Here is a 17,221-nt window from a genome sequence, read left to right on the forward strand (position 1 = left end):
ATTATAAAATTAATAATTATAGAATTTTTAAACACTTTGTTTTTTGTTTTTGTTTTTATTCTTCTTTTAGTTATTAATTTTATTTATTTTATTTTACAATTTCGTATATTTGCTCAAATTATGTGACTTATTTTTTAAAATAAATATGGTTCTATTGACAAATATTATTTTGAACAATTTTATTGAAGTTAAAAATTAAAAAAATAGTAAAAAAAATTATATTATAATTTGACTATTTTTTATTTGTATTTGATTTTTTAATTATTATTTTTTGGTTAATTTTAATGAATTTTATTTAAAAAAAAAAGAGTCAAGTGGGTTAGCCCACCAACCCGCCATAAAGCAGGACGGGTTAGCATTTTAAACCCATCTTAATTGGCGGGATGAGCCGGTTCGCTTTGCCACCCATAATACCATTATATATAATAAGTTAATAACACTCCATACTCCATAATATGAAATCCACAATAATAATTATTTTACAACACTTTAAAGTTTAAACTGAAGATTTGGGCAAAAAAAGTTAGCAAATCCTTACCCGAAAGCCGGGGTTTTTTTGAAACTTTTTTGAAGAAAACCGGCTGAACCGCCAAACGAAACCGTTTTGATCTAAAACTGATAAACCTAACGCTAATCCCGCCAAAAGCCCAGAACCAGAACCCTTTCTCCTTCACCGCTCTCTCCCTGCTCACCCTCGTAGTGGCGTGTTGCTTCCTAACCCTCTCCGCCGCGTGCTTCCCTACCACGTGTGGTCGTACCGTCGCTCCATGCGTCGCGCCGTCGCGCCTTAGCTGCCTTGCCTAACGTCGTAGTGTCATCGCCTCCCATCTCGAGTGGTCGTGCCTTCGCCGGACTGCCTTGCACCGTCGTGCCATTGCTCCCCATCCTCGCGTTGTCGCGTCCTGTCCACCCTTGAGTATGGCTGGCTTCTCGCCTCTGCTCCCTTGAAGCTGCCGGATGCTGCTGCTATCCCCTGCTCTCTTGTAACTCGTTGCTCGTCGCCGCATGCCGCCGCTCTTCCCACGCCGCAGCCCGCCGCCTTCAGATCTGGTATGCTCTGCTCTGTTTCTTCTCTCTAACAATTTCGGTATGTATTTAGCAATTATTTTTTTAGTTTGAAAGCTTAGAAATTTTATCAGCCAGCAGTCAAGCGGTTTTAGAGGTGGGAGCCAAACTAGTTATGTTGGTATATAGCTGTTTTATTTTTGAGGTTGTTTTGTTTTATGATAAACTAGTACTTAGCTCTTGGTTTAGATGGGGGTACTTACTCAAGACTTTGGTAGTTTGGTTTCTGCTTTCTAGTATGTCTTTCTTTGTAGACATATATAGATAGATCCCTTAGGATAAGAGTATATAACTACATATAGATTGAGGTATATATATCTTGATCTGGAGCTTTGAACTTGCCTTGGGTTCTCCTTTTGGTTTTGAGTTCTCAAATATTAGTGTATTACTGAAATTAAAAAAAAAAAAATCTTACTAGAATTATTTTTAATTTTTGGTTCAATTAGAATATGTTTATGTAAGGTATTTTTTGGGAAGGGAGGAGGGGGTTATTTATGAGTTTAAATATTATTTTATGATATTGCAGTTGTTCTGGTTGAACTTTGGTTAAATCAGTTGAACCTTTGAACCATCGTAGTAGTAGCTAGAATGGTTTGATATGCGGTTCGGTTTTCAAATATGTAGTAATATAGTTTGTAAAAGCAAAAGGAATGTTAGTAAATCAAAGTTAATAATTCGGAGTTGATAATACGTGCAGTGAGTAAAATGTTCATGGTATGAAATGTAGATTTTAGTTGCTATAAATTCTAGTTTGTGTATTGGGGACTTCATTCCTTTTATCTTCCTCTTTGGTTTTGCCTAGAATAAAGTCACTTCTTCTCGTGTAGAGTGACCTGGTTCGTCTAGGCTTCATCAAGTTAATTTGTTAGGCTTAATGAACTTGGAGCATGAGATGTAATTATGATTTTGATTGATTGCTAACCTGTTTCTTCTGATCTCAATTTGCTTAGGATATTATTTATGAAAGTTTCAACAGTATAAACTCGATGTCAGTCATCTCTCACAAACAAAATCTAGATTTGTAACCTATTTTTCCTATTTTTTCGTTACTTTTTAGCTAAGGGTTTTGATCCACCTGTGGCCTGTTAGAGTGTGGCAATTGTTTTTTTTTTCCTGAAATTCTTAATCTTTATTTGATTGAACCTTGTGCCTGGTGATTTGTGGTCAACTGGTTTATGGCTATTTATAAGTGTGTTAAATAAGTTACATCTATGTTACTGATGGTACTAAATTGAGGCAGAGTAAAGATGAATCATCCCAATCCCTTCTATTAAGGAAGGAAGTTATTTTGGTGAAAATATTTCGATGCTGATTTTGGGTGGTTTTGGTGTGCTGATGACAGTGACAGAATTGTATAACTGAAACCTATTTATGAGCGCATCATAATTGGAGCGTGTTGAGATATTTTCGTGAAAAGATTGTTGTTAGATGGATTTTATGCCAATTTGAGTTTGGTGGAATGTGATAATTCAAGGACTGGATGGAGCTGCTGTTGCTGTTACTGTTACTGATTTATGAGATTAAGGTAAGTGGGTGTATATGTAATGTTAGTAATAATATAAGGAAGGTCTTTGTATGATAAAAACTAGGAAAAGTGGGGGTATCTGTAATTCTTAAAGAACTCAGGGAAATTCTTCGTAATTTCCTCTTAAGTTAATTTGAAGTGGTTTAGGGGATCGAGATTGCATCTATATAAACTAATATCATACCCTTCTTGATCTTATAAGTGTTATTGTTGCTGTTGTCATGTTATGTTCAAATTTATTAGAATGACGATGTTAGGTGAAAATGTTAATGAATTTGTTCGAGATTTGTACAGTAATGTTGCTATGTTTGGAGATGAAAATTTAGTTGGATTGATGCTGACAAAAATTCTGAATGTTGCTAAGAGAGTTAATTAGAATTAGTGTTTTAAAATTGTGCTTATGGTGCTGCCATGACGTGGCAGAATTCATGCCCACCGCCATTTAGTGCTCGGCGCAACGAGTTTTTCACGGTGGGGCCATGGCGGCCAGCTATAGAAACGGCGGAAATGGCAGGCATTTTGGGAATTTTTTTAAAATTTGAGGGTTATTTTGCTAATTTAGGAAATCCTAAATGCAACAACTCACCTTCCTCAGCCTCCTTTCTTCAGAAAACAGCTTCTTCCTCTCTAACGCTCCCAAAACTCTTTTCTAACCCTCTTCACTGCTGCCAGAAGAACCACTGGTGCAGCGCCAGGCACCACCGTCCGGCTCCATTTCCTCCTTCTCCATCTTCCCTCTCTGCTGTTCTCTCTTGTGTTATCTTTGACTCGCTGACACGCTGACACGCCAGGCACCTCCGTTGCTGACTCGCTGACACACTGATGTGCCAGGCACCACCGTTGCTGACTTGCCGCTCCTTGCTGTCACTGCTTGCTGCCGCTCCTTGCTGTCACTGCTTGCTTCCGCTCCTCGTCGCCGCTGCAAGCCACCGATTCCCTCTCTCTCTGGTTCATAACTTAGTTTCTGCAAGCCATCGGCTTCCGATTCCTTTTTCTTTCTCCGGTTTCCCCTTTTATGTACATAGGTTCAGTGTTATCTTATAAACCTCTTTTTCTCCATCTTTTATTTCAATTTACATATGTTTTATGGTCTGTTATGATTTGATGTTATGTTTATTTGTTGAATTTGCTACTGCATTTGCTGAATTAATTGAATGCCTTATGAGTAGAAAATTGCTTAAATTAATTAGATTTTATAATTTTATACATTTGCAAATTTTCTACATTTTTTTTTGTGCATATATATGTAATTTTTAGGTAAGCCACCATTTCCCACAGCACCATCAGCCATAATTCTATGGCGGATTTTTGGCTCACCACCATGAGCTGCCATCCGCAATCAAAAACTATGATTAGAATGTGGTTACAGTAGATACACCAGGGCTGGATTGGGACTGTGAAGAGGTTTTCTGTGTTCTGTTGGTCTGTGTTAGCTTTGAGGTTGTATAAGATTGATTGCGATTGAAGTTGCATGTACCAGTCACTCACTGACACGGTTTTTGATTTGTGAGCACGTAATACTTGTCTATAAAAAAACATTATTGTGTAGTGCTTTCTTTCAGGCTCACTGCATAAACCTAATCTTTCATCCACTCTCACTGATTCATCTTCTCAAGGTATCCTTCCAGAGGCTGTTTTCATTCACCTCACAACCATAAGAATCTATGCTTCAGCGCACCACCAAGACGGACAGATCAAAGAACGAAGAGTAATATGTTAAAGGCAAAGGTATTCAATGGCGCGAACGTGTTCATGTCACGGAACCTGGTTCCGCCCGAGGTATTCGACGCTCTTCATGATGTGCTCAAAGACAACGGTGCTCAAGTGCACCTCTGCTGCGACCCTTCCCGCAATGGCCCCAATGATTACCATGTCATTTCTTGCAGTAAACATGTATTCCCTCATTCCCACTTTTGTTTTCTCTGCTCTCTTAATATTTTAATTCCAATTCTTCATAATTAATTAACTGACTAATGTTAAACTGGTGTGTTTTCTTTCTACGTTTTGCAGGAGAAGTTTGAGGATCTTAAAGCCAAAGGCTGCAAATTGCTTGGTACATGTTGAAAGTATAAGTTTCCATTTTCCTTTTTGTTTTAATTTTTTTTTTGTTGCAGTGATGATTTTAAATGCCTGCTGATTGCTGGTAGTTAGGGTAGGTCTCTGAAATTGCTACCAATTTGACAGTTAAATGCAGAATCATTGATGTTTTCAAAAAATCATTGCAGCATGAATGAATATCTATGTGGTTCAGAATTCACTGATCGTGTGTTGTTACGATATTGGCAAGGAAACTTGGTTTTGTTCCTCAGTTATGTTTAGTTGTTATTGGACAGGACCCAGATGTGTTCTTTCATGTGCTAAAGAACTTAAGCCTTTGCCTAAAGTTGGATTTACGTGTTGCCTTGCCATGGATGGTGTCAAAATACTTGCATCTGGCTTCGATACCAATGAGAAGGTATTGTGCATGTTTCCATTTTTTGATAATCATTGTTTTTATTATTATTATTATTATTTCGAACTGAACTTAAGGTTGAAAGTGTTGTCACTTTCACTATCAGCAATTCAGCATGGACATGAACTGCATTTTGGCTATGCTTGGATGATTTTTCCCATCTTCAACTGTAATGTATCTAAAACTATTTGAGAAAAAAGTGATATATGAATATAGGAGGAATGAAGAATCAGTTGGAGTAATATTGTAATTCAACAACAAGAGTTATAAGATTTCTCCGTTTGTACAAAATAACTTCTGGTTTTAAATATCTGTTGATCTTAGCTGTTATTTATGCCCATTCATAATTTTCTTCTTGCTTGTCCCCTTTCATTTAGCCTACCCCACCTATTAGGATAAGGCTTGTTGTTGTTTCATCCCTTAAATGTAAATTTTATGGATAAGTTTGGTTTTTTTTCCTCTTCACCGTGTTGATCTTTCTAACAGTTTGTCATGACTACTTAAAGGTCCTGTTTTCAATTATCCTGTTTTATTTATGCACACAAAAGGAATTATTTTGTCGGATGTCTTATCATTCTCTCTGCTCTCATTTATGCTCTAAATTTGTTTGTTTGATTTATGTGAACACGCAGCTTAAGATAGAAGAGATTGTGACTGAAATGGGTGGTCTTCTACATACTAAAGCATCACTGGATTTGAACTTTGTCATTGTGAAAAATGTTTTGGCTGCAAAATACAAGGTCTGGTCTTAGTCTCGGATATAGCACATGATCTGATATATAATGTTGCTTACTTTTGCTAACCTGAATATATTCTTATATCAGATGTTTAATGGTTCAACAGTTTTGCACATATTTAGAACTAGTGCTCAGTTTGTTCATCCTTTGTTTCTTTTCCATTAGTCATCTTGTTTCTTGGTCTATCTGACTCCCTCTCAAATCTCAAACACCGAATCTAGGGGTCTACTTGATTGTGGAAATATAGCCATTTCAAAAACTTGTTTGACAATTATAATTATTCAGGATGTCCATTCTTCTTTTATAAAATTTGAAAAACCCATTATCCCTCATCCACTCTTTGTGGAGGTTTGGATATTCATGATATACATCTTACAAATATCCTTTATGTGTCTTGCAGTGGGCTTTGAATATACTGAAGAAACCAATAGTTACTTATGAATGGTTAAAGCAATGCTCAGAGGAGCATCGTGTTGTTCCTCAGGAGTCATACAAGGTCCTTCCTTTCTCCGGGTTGACGATTTGTGTTACTGGGATTCCAGCAGGTTATAACATAGCTATCTGTTGGTCTTGGTCATAATAGAATTGTTGGATCATGGATGTTAATTTGCTTCAGTTATTTCAGATAAACGCAAAGAGATTGAGAAGCTTACTTTACAAAATGGTGGAAAGTACTCTGCAGAATTGACAAAGAAGTGCACTCATTTGATTTCTGATATATCCTTCCAGTGGTCCTCTACTTTTAATGAGGGTGTTTCTTTTCTTTTTTTTTTTCAGATATCAAAATAGGCACAATCTACTTGACTTCAGTGTCTGCTGCATATCTTTCTTAATTCTACTTAATATTCTTTTTAAGTTGGCTGTTGGCTTCTTGACATACTCTCATCTCAAGTCAACATTAACATTTGGCTCATTTTGATAATGTATTGCTGTGTGATTGCATTATTGGGCTTCCTGTATGAGTGAGCTTTTCTGCTGATGTGCTAACTTTTATTCTTCTCTCCTAGTGTCCCATCTTGTATAGTCTTTGTGCTTTGATGTCATTCTTTGCTTGCAATTGCATAAACGCTTCAAATGATGTTCCCCCCCCCCCCCTCTTGTGCATATGGTCCTCTATCACTGAGTTCAGTATTGAACTCAAACATCTTTTGATGTGGCTTCAGCATGGTGCATAATTGTGTTCTTGACAATTTTTAAGCTCCTGAAGGTGACAAATATAAGGTAGCAAAACGTTGGGGCCATATTCATACTGTGACGAGGAAATGGTTTGATCAATCTATTGCTCGAAGAGGTAACATATGCATGTTAATAGCTTTGTAACACCTTTTGTCTTTTAAAGACCACTTTGATATTCTCTATATCATTGGAGAACAGATTCTAAAACTAGGTCGGGTAAATTTCAAAATACATTAGAATCGAAAGTTAATAATATTAAGTTGAAAACAGGTTATAACTATAAGAAACTTTTTGAAGATTATGATTATGATTTCATACACTTGTTAGTTATTTAGCAGATAAAAGAAACATTTTTCAAACAATTAAAAGAGTTATTCAGAGTTCTAATGCTTAAATATTCTCTCTCACTTTCTCTCCTTTTCTACATCAACCCTTAGGTTTCAACTGCACTCTGAGTATCCATTGTTCTGTTTTATTTGTTTTCATTGGTAGCATGTCTGAATGAGGAGTCCTACCCAGTTCAGAATGGACCTGTATCTTCACAGAAAGTGATTAAGGACATAGATGTACAGCATAGCCAAGAAAAGGATATTAGGAAATTTCAATCTGGAGTATCCTCAGCTGTTACAGATCCAAACATGCCGGTTTCTTCTTATGCTGAGTTTGTAGATAAAGACCAAGAAGCTACATGTTCAGAATACATGTCTTCTTTTACAAATATTGCTACATTTGTCAAAGATACAAATGTTGAAGCACCTCGAGGAAAGCCCAGTGATGAATTGAACCTTGATGGCCCTGTTGCCAATGATTCTGAATCTGATGATAATGATCTGTACTTATCCGAGTGCAAAATCTTTCTTGTTGGCTTTGAAGCTTCTGACATGCGGAAACTAGTTAATATGGTGCGGAAAGGTGGAGGTTCCCGATATATGTCTTTAAATGCCAAGCTGACACACATAGTTGTTGGAAACCCTTCAGAATCGTGAGTCTATTTTGAGATTACGAAGAAACTTCATGGATATCTATCATCTCTTTGTTTGATAACTTACTTGAATATTTGTGCAAAGTTGGTACCAATGCTAATGTTGATGATATTTGGACGTTATTTTCATTGATGTGAATATTTTCATGTGCACAGTTTGGCAAAAATTCTCATTGCTAATAGTTATGACTGATCTCGACATGATTTGGATTTTTAAGGGAAAAGAAGGATGTAAGGAGTCTTGCTGCTTTAGGTGTCATTTATGTTGTTAAAACGTCCTGGCTTGAAGATTGTAACCGTGAAAAGAAAGAAGTCCCTGTTCTAAGGAGACACATTGCATCTGATCTACTTGTTCCAAAAGGTCTGCTATTACTGTGTTCATCTTTGTTGTGTCTCTTAGTCTTAGTTATGCTAATTGTTCAGGCTAGTAAATGCTCTTTAGTAAGTCAATCAGAAATAGTGAATATGCTTTATTGAAATTAATTGCTTTTGTTGTTCTCTGGTTTCCTAAATTTAGGAAGCATTGTCAAAGGAGCATCAACAGGCATGTCCATGGTTCAAGGTAAAAGCTGTAGTTTTCCTAAAAGCTTGCAGAGTACTCAGGTGGTGGGAGTTATGGCCTCTGGAGGTGTAAAGCCAGTATCTTTGGGGAAAGATAAACTGGATGTGGGTACAAGTGTTCACTCATTCAGTAAAGCAATGGGGCAAAATCAACATGCTGCTAATAAGATGACAGCTCAAAAGATGACAGTGACACAACGTGATCCCAGTGTAGAATATGTTAAGTCCACAACAGTTTTCAAAGGGAAAATCTTTTGTTTCTCGGATTTATTTCCTGAAGAAAGGGTAAGTAAAATATTTGTTATAAGTATGATGTGTAGAATAGACTTTTAACTGGAGGATCAATGCTCACTATGATTATGTTAGAAAAGTTGGAGAACAGATAATAGGAATCTTGAATGGTGTGCTTGGAGAAATGTATCTGGAAGGTTAATGTACTCGGATGAACTTAGAATTGACCTATGCTTCTTACAATTACCTCAAAAGGGAAAATCTTCATCTTGCTATCCTAGGCTGTATAATAATTGGTTCTTCAAAAAATTGCAAAAACACTAATTTTGCAAGGCCTTGAATTTCACTTGAAAAATGAACATATGATTTTACATAACCAAATGGATTTCTGCTCTACATTAACCTTTCAAAAGAATGTTCACTGACCATAACTTTGGCAATTTGTTGCTGAACTGGGTCCTAATAGAGTAAGCTGAGTTGATGGAACTAGGAGCTAGAGTAAGTAGAGTTAAGTGTCTATAAGCCACAGGCATCTTGGAAGCTGTTGAAAAAGTTACAACAGCTCCCAGCTAGGATAACAGACTCTGCCAGCTAGGTAGCAGTTCGTAAATAACTCTTAGCTAGAAAAAGATTCAGCACTCCACTATTTATGTATGTATACTTCCTCCTCAAACTTTCTCTCTACATTGAAACACTATCAGGTCCAATGTATTGATATTCTTAAGGTGCCAACTGTTAATTTAATCTGTTGTTGATTTATCATATTTTGGACAGTTTTATAAACAATCTAGAATTGTTGATACCAAATAAGTATGGCGATTAGTGTATTTGTGAGGACTTTTCATCAGTATTCCATATGTATATATTTATGTATTTATATGCTGTTGTATAATTTACTCATGATCTCTTCTGCTAGAGAGCTGAGGTCATCGAATGGATACATCAAGGGGGAGGACAAGTAATAAGTGGGAAAGTAAAACATGGTGTCCATTTTACTGTTGAATGTCATGGTGTAACACCCATGATGACAGCAAATTCCCAAAATACCTATGTTTCGAGTCATTGGATACGATCTTGCTTACAGGTAATCCTAGCAGCCACAGTTTAATTTTGGGCAAGTACTCACAAAGCCAAGTTTTCCATTTCAGGTTTATTTTTTGTCATTTTCAGATGCCTAGTCAGTAATAGATCTTGATATTATTTAATAGTGTAAGCTGATGGAAGAGACAACTTTGTTTTCGTCTATCCATTATATATTACTGCAAGAATTTAATGTTTTGAATCTACACTTATACTGAATGAAACAGTTGAAATTTTGGCTTTAATTTGGGATAAGGTTATTTTTGGCTTCTGTTTGGTGTTCAGCAGTCTTTTTAATAGTGCTCCTTTATCTGATGTTTAACATGCATTGTACTCTTTTTATGTCTTAGCTGGTGTGCATATATTCTTTGTAACGGGGTTTCTTTAGCTGATATTCAAGGGGATTGGCGTGCATTGTTACGGAGCTAATCTTTTTATGTCATAGCTATACTTTTTGTATCCAATTGAAGGGAGGAAGAAGAAAAAAAAAAGGGGGGGGGGGGGGGAGGGGTTTGAGTTGGTCAGGAATTATAGATGAATCTTGGGAAAGAATAGCCTTATTGAGTGAGGAGAGGAGAGGATGGAAAGCGAGTACAATATATTCTGGTTGGATAAAATGTGGAATAGAGCAATTAATCAGAAGAAAGCACACATAGTTCTCGGCTCTGCACCCTCTTTCCCCGTCGTTTCATTCTGCTTTCTTCTATTTTCCTTCACTAGTCATCATGAATAGTGCATATTAAGCTGTTCCATAAGCCAAAGAGGAGAGGGCTGAACGATAAAGTTTGATGGTTTTTGATAATGGTAAATTATAGTCGTAAAACTAAAAGATGTTGTAAAAAGAAGTTTGCACCCGTCATCTATTATTTTTCTCCATGTCTTAATGATAGTTTTGTGTGTTTACCTACTAATGTTGTGGCCCCACTTAGTGGGTTAGGTCCTTGTTATTGTTGCTTGTACATACTAATCTTGAGATTATGTTCTTTCCTTTAAAGGCCGGATACCTAATGGATGTTGGCAGTCATATTCTTTATTCTCCACTTCCCTGTCACGTTCCCTTGCCTGGGTTTGAAAGCTTTCGGTTTTGTGTTTCGCAATATGAGGAAAAAGAAAGAATTCTACTAAGGAACTTGTGTTTTGTTTTGGGAGCTAAATTTGTGGAGAAGTTAACGAAGAAGGTCAGCCATTTGTTGTGTAAATTCAAGAATGGGCCCAAGTATGATGCTGCTTGTAAATGGGGGATCCGGTCAGTTACTGCTGAATGGCTGTTTGAATGTGTCAAACAGGTAATGTTATCTATAGTGGCTGTTGACAGCACAGTTAGGACTTTAATGTAGGCCTGGAATAAATATTTAATGCATGCATTTCTGTGACATATTTTCCTCTCTGATCTCCAATTTTTATTTTATTTTATTTTTATTTTTCAGAATGGAGTAGTTGCCATAGACCATTTTTTACCAAAAGAAGTCACTGCTCAAGATCGGGAGGCAGGAATTTGTACTGTGAGTCAATTTCCTACTCAGGCTGTTCAAATGATAAGTGATCTGACGTCCCAGTTTCCGAATCAATCACAAAATTTGACAGACAAAGTAAATAGAGGCATATATAGCGGACTTGCCAGTAATGGGACCGATTTAAAAATATCAAATATTCAGAGCAAAAAGGCAAGGCTTGTGGAAGATCCTGATAAGGTGTCTTCTGCAGTATATTCAGGTATTCATCATTTCAATGGAATGAATTTTTCTGAAGACAATACGGTAAAAGATGCTGGACAGGTTCCTCATGCTGTTCCTGATGTTGCTGCTGCAATTGAGGACTTGTTAGAGGAGACAAGTAAGGTATAAGTCTTTCTTTTTTGTTTTTCCATTTTTTATTGTTAATGCTACATTCACATTGTTTTTGCTCTACTATGTCCAATTTTTTTTGTTTCCCTGTATACTGGTTAACTTGCTTTTTTTCTTTCCTCAAAGATGCATGATCAGAGGTCACCAGGGAGTACAGGGCGTGAGAGAAGTGTATCCTTTTAAAATTTATAACTTCGTTGAGGTTGTGTTTTATTTGTAATTTTCGAAAAAGTGATCCTTGATGCCAGAATAGATCTATTCATCTGGTTGTACTATCGTTTGTGAAGAGAATTCCAATCCTAATGCTGTGTTTGGATTGTCGAAACACTGGTTAAACAGGTTAGCATTTTGTTGTATATTATGCCAGCTGTATCATCATGTACATGATTTTTCACCACACTTCTAAATCTGTAACAAAGTTATAATTTTCTCAGAGGTGGCAGAAAAGATGATGATGGTGAGGCTTCTCGAGACAGAGGAGCTGAAACTTATGATGGTTTTAGCGAAACACAAACAGAATCTCAGGTTTTCTTAGTTATATGCAATTAGTACATTATTTTAAGTTTTTCTTGATAGCATCTTCCGGTTTATGAATATTTCCTTGTTAGAACCTCCTTTGATTGTGCAGATACTAGTGTAAACTCTCTTTTTTGATGCAGGTTGTTGGTTATGAAGAGGATTTGTCTGGAAGGCAAATGCTTATTGACAGAGTTCGAACTCGAAGTAGCGCACAATAACGTCGGAACACCCCTTAACAAGCTTTTCGTCAAGAATTTCATCTTGTCCTTCGCTACTTGAGTAAATATAAGCAGTAGGTTAGCATAGAATGCCAATTTGAATTATATGTATATATATGATTTGTTTGGCTTTGAGAAGCCGCACCCCTGATGCCCAAGAATTGTGCTGGAAACGTAAGCAGCAAATAGCACAGGGCCACAGATGTGGTTGAGATAGGCAGAATGCTTTTGATTAATTGCATAGTAATCTATCAAAAATATTCACACAAGATTTAAACGCTAAAAGAAAAAAATTCATGAAAGATTAAAATGAGAAAAACGCTTATAAAATATTTTAAAATGTGGTAAGAACAACCAAATATTTAAATTTATATTCTCAAAGTTTTAAGTTTAGCTTTTTTTTTTTGTGACCTTTTGAAAGTATGAGTTAAATAATGAGACTTTTTTCCCTTAAAATTTAGTAATTGTATGTTAAGTAGATTAGTTTTGCGAATTGGAGTTTAAGAAAACGCAAAAGAAAGTTCTAGATATTGAATTTTATTCTAATATTTTGTGTTTATTTTTTAAATATTTTTACGTAAATTCAGATCAAATTGTTTGTTACTTACATAATATGCTTGTCACTTGTAAAAATTAAAATTGATATTTTAAGTTATTGTCGTCACGTTTTTTACTTTTTAAATCTGATAATGTTTTTGTTATTTTGATCTTTTAGTGTATTTTTTGTATGCGTCTCTAAATCATTTTGGAATAAATTTGAGGTTTACTCTTAATTGCACCTTATTCTCTTGCTACCACATGATTAATGTCATGTCTCTTCCATGGCATTTCTAGTGAAATTTATTGGCCGTGCCAAGAGTGTGGCTGCTCTAATGTGTCAATTTATATGAATGATTTTCGCTTTAATGTGTCAATGATAGCATAGATTCTGATGTAATGTCACTAATTCGTCTCAAATGATTCAGGGTTTTAGGTTGAGTCCCAGTAAGAGTTTGTTAAGTACGACTATTGAGTTTGGCTAGGGCATCAGTGCTTACCTTTCTATAGAACATGTTTCTTGTGGCATATCTTTGGCTTTCTGTAAAACATGTTAGTTGTGGCATATCTTTGGTGCATACAATATACTTAGGTTCAATGTAAGACGACAGTAAAACCAAAAAATATATTAAATAAAATTTCATATTCATTTACAATTATTTAATATATCTTTAATATTAAAATTAATGATTATATAAAAGTTTACAAGATATGTAAACAAAAGTTGTTGAAATATAGTTTTATTAATGTTTAAATTTTAAAATTTTGATATAAATAATTTTTATGATAGGTAATTGTAATTTAATGATTAGATTGATAATAATTAATTTTTATAAAAAAAATAAGCAATGTAATTTTATTTAAATTAATATTGGTGTCATTTGATTTTAATTCATATATTTATATATATTTGGGTTAACAAATCAAGTGAAAGTTTGATATAAACATAGGTTAATTGGATGACAGAATATGAGTGCCTATTATTGAGTCCAATTTTGTGATCCGTATTTGACAAGATATGACTCCAATCCTTGCAATGTGTTGGTTGGTCCATCGCCAACAATCCCTTGTCCTAGAACATGATTGAGTCCATGCTACCTTTGGCAAGGAAGAATGTTAATAACCTCCAATTAACATTCCTTCCTTAACACCCCACAGGTAAGCTTTACTACGGAATTAAACCTCCCTCTAAAAGGCGCAAATTTTCTTAAACTCACTTAGCTATTATCAAGGTACGGTGTGAAATCATTGCAACAATTTACTCATGTATAATTAGTTACAAACTAAATTAGTTACTCGTGATTTATTAAAAATAATGAGAAGATTTTTGGGTTGTTACAAATGGAAATAGGAGGTAATGAAGAGAAGTGATTCTTATTGTTGTTGTGTGGTGGTAGTGGTAGTGCTGGTGGAAGTAGACGTGGGAATGGGTGGATAATGATTAGATAGAGTTGCCAAGTCATCAGTTATACTTGATGGCAAGGATCAAATTAAAAAACTTGGGACTAAAACTTAAATAAAATAAATAAATAAATTGAAAGACTAAAAACAAAAAACGCTAATTTTGTAGGATTAAAACCTAATTAATCTCATATAATGTGTTTTACACTTGGTTAAACAATTAGCTCTTTATTGAAAGATAGTTTTGAAAGAAAATTTAGCAAGGCCATGCATCATTTAACATTTGATAATGTAAAGGTATTGAATTGCTTTTATTAAAACGTAAAATTGTACAAATGACAAAGTTTAGAAGAATAAACTGTATTTTATTCATAAAAAAAAATAAAGTATTTCATAACTATATTATACTTTGTGTTCTCTATTTATGTATTTAAAAAAAATTATTTGGGTGAGGGTTTCGACTTGCTTGTGGGTATGGTTATTTGTTTCACGTTTTCACCTGGACAGTGGTGGTAGGATATTTGTAAGAGACTTCAATATTTAAGTAGAGCAAAAGAAAAGAAACAAAAACTCATAATGCTAAAAATAATAACCTTTAGCCATCTCTAGCATTGCCATCAACAACCATAGGGTTTACCACCAATCTACTCATCGTAACTTGTAAATGATCTGTTAAAAATGCCCACCACACTTGAACCTTAATTTTTGAAGATTTTATCATTTTTTTTTTCTAGTCAAATTGTCCAAGTGACTGCAAAAAAGTCAACTAACCACCGCTTCCATTCCATCTTTTTCGTTGATATATCCGTCCAACTTTCATATTGTTGCTTGAGTATACCTGGAATAGTCCATATCTTTCCAAGAGAGAAACAATCAAACACACCACACATACCAAGTGAGCTCACAACCAATAAACAAGTGAAAAGTAGTTTTAACAGACTTATGATATAAAACACATGTTATCATTCTGGCCAATAACACCTAATCTACACAGTTTTTTCCTTATATTCACCGTACCAACCAGTGCAAACCAAGTAAACAACTCAATCCTTGGTGGGACGCATCCTCTCCAAATAATACTGGTGAAGCTATACCTTGTGATATTTGCTGGAAGTACTTCTACCCGCAAATACCTGCACAAAAGAGTTGGTAGAATAAACACATTTTTTATCAAATTTTCAGACCATTCTATCCTCTCTCTCTCAGTTGTCAGTTTTACTAATTGCAGAACCGCATGAAGCTGGTTTATTAGTTCCAACTTCCATTGAAATAAATAACTCTCATCGCCACTGGAAATTTCAAATCCATTCTAACCCATTTCAGAACCCACAATCTCCTATGATAGATCCTTAAAAATTTGAGATCGAAAAAAGTATTGAAAAAATAACTTTTAGAATACTACATGATAAATAGCTATTATCTCATAAACGAATTTTTTAAAGATGACTTTTGAAAATTATGAGTGATTACTTTTTTGTAGAGTGAAAAGTTAGTTCTCATGTTCATAGTAGTTACTATTTAAGAGTGATAATTGAAATAGTGGAAGAGCGTTTAATTTGCTCTTTAAATTGGATCAGTAGATATAGATTTTAGAGACTCATATCTAACTAGTTCGATCCAGGAAGACTAATAAACCTTTTGTAATGGACCTAGCATTATTAGGCTGATTTTAACTGATCTAATTTTTAATGTAATTTATATACCAAAATGAAATGGATTGGACTTAAATTATGTAAGCTCAGATACGAATAAATCTTTTGATATATTAATATTGGCCATGATTAGTGATGTGGTTTAGATAACTACATTTTTTTTCACTTAACTACAGAAAAGTTTAGGTAGTGCCGAACTTATTAGCATATATTAAAGTTGAATTAAAATATATACTATATCATTAGTACACAAATCACACAGAGCAAAGTGCACAATAAACTAAAGGGAAAAAAGAATGACTATGACATTTGTCACCCAATGATCTAAGAAAACAAGATTAGCAGACACAAGAAAAGGATTAGCCACCCTTTCCTAAGTGCCAAACTGCCAAATGGCCACATCCCCAATTCCCCTCACTTCATTTTTTGTTATTTGAGAAAACACTAGTTGAACTAAGCATCCCAATTGCCAAACTATGTACCTACAAGAATCAGAACCTCAAATGGTTGTCTTCTTCTAAGAGTAGCATCGCTCTCCGGCACAATAATTATTAATTTGCACTGCTGCGGCTTCAACTTAAACTCTATTTATTAATGAATTAGGGTAGTTAGTTTTTTATTTTCTAAGGATATGTTTTTGTCAATAATTAATTCTTTTGTTTTGAATTATCCACTTAAAAACAAATAACTAACCATCAAATATTTTTTATGATTAAAAAAAGGTGAAAACTCAAGTGAAGTCGACTGCACCTGAGTTTCTACCTTAGAAAAAATAGATGAATAGTTATATTTTAATAAGTTTTTTTTGTGAATTTTTTTTGAATTTGTGTAAATTTTTATAATTTTTTAATTTGTCTTGTGTTAAAAAGTTTTTTTTAAATTAATAAAAATCAAACTCTAAATTTTTAAGTCATAAAAGTTTTAATGAGTTATTTTAGTATAACTATATTACAGTAATTACGATAATTATGGTATTTTAAAAAATATTGTTAAAATTAAAATAACACTTTTATTGTTAAATAATATTTTTTAAAAAGTGTTATTAAAATAAAAAAAAAATATAATTTTAATTTTAACAATACTTATATAATCATTATAGTCACCATAACATAGTCATACTAGAACCTATCAAGTCCAGTACTATATTATAAAACTACTCTTTTTAAAAATTTAAACTGATAAAAAAAAATATTTTAGATCGCTGTCGTTTTTATAACAACTATGAACTAGAGCATCATTCC

General features: G+C 34.4%; 1 protein-coding gene across 11 annotated transcripts; it reads left to right on the plus strand.

The window, feature by feature from the left end:
* The first annotated feature begins 635 nt into the window (after positions 1 to 635).
* On the plus strand, positions 636 to 12,659 carry LOC112741013 (uncharacterized). 11 transcript variants are annotated; one of them, XR_011870549.1, is made up of 20 exons: positions 636 to 1,050; positions 3,848 to 4,096; positions 4,207 to 4,483; positions 4,601 to 4,643; positions 4,924 to 5,045; positions 5,675 to 5,782; positions 6,180 to 6,324; positions 6,405 to 6,496; positions 6,977 to 7,070; positions 7,448 to 7,937; positions 8,156 to 8,298; positions 8,455 to 8,783; positions 9,646 to 9,813; positions 10,805 to 11,095; positions 11,237 to 11,522; positions 11,585 to 11,647; positions 11,780 to 11,824; positions 11,907 to 11,992; positions 12,088 to 12,178; positions 12,313 to 12,659. XR_011870549.1 is itself a non-coding variant. In XM_072213591.1 (19 exons), the coding sequence occupies exons 2-19, from the start codon at positions 4,062 to 4,064 to the stop codon at positions 12,388 to 12,390; spliced, it is 3,048 nt and encodes a 1,015-aa protein (XP_072069692.1). In that variant the 5' UTR covers positions 636 to 1,050; positions 3,848 to 4,061; the 3' UTR covers positions 12,391 to 12,659. The 11 variants fall into 11 exon arrangements, 10 of the variants coding, with proteins under 10 accessions (XP_072069692.1, XP_025645584.1, XP_025645583.1 ...); XM_072213591.1 differs by having other exon boundaries at positions 11,237 to 11,647; XM_025789797.2 differs by lacking the exon at positions 3,848 to 4,096 and adding an exon at positions 2,408 to 2,590 and having other exon boundaries at positions 650 to 1,050; positions 11,237 to 11,647.
* Positions 12,660 to 17,221: the final 4,562 nt, after the last annotated feature.

This window comes from Arachis hypogaea, chromosome 14 (assembly GCF_003086295.3).
Source record: "Arachis hypogaea cultivar Tifrunner chromosome 14, arahy.Tifrunner.gnm2.J5K5, whole genome shotgun sequence".
NCBI lineage: Eukaryota > Viridiplantae > Streptophyta > Magnoliopsida > Fabales > Fabaceae > Arachis > Arachis hypogaea.

What these genes read in the sequence shown, in the direction of transcription:
- LOC112741013 (XM_072213591.1), top strand. Translation starts at nt 4,062, where the DNA reads ATGTACCAGTCACTCACTGACACGGTTTTTGATTT. An exon ending in TGATCTACTTGTTCCAAAAG is followed by an intron (nt 8,299 to 8,454) that starts GTCTGCTATTAC and finishes TCCTAAATTTAG; the next exon opens with GAAGCATTGTCAAAGGAGCA. An exon ending in ATTTATTTCCTGAAGAAAGG is followed by an intron (nt 8,784 to 9,645) that starts GTAAGTAAAATA and finishes CTCTTCTGCTAG; the next exon opens with AGAGCTGAGGTCATCGAATG.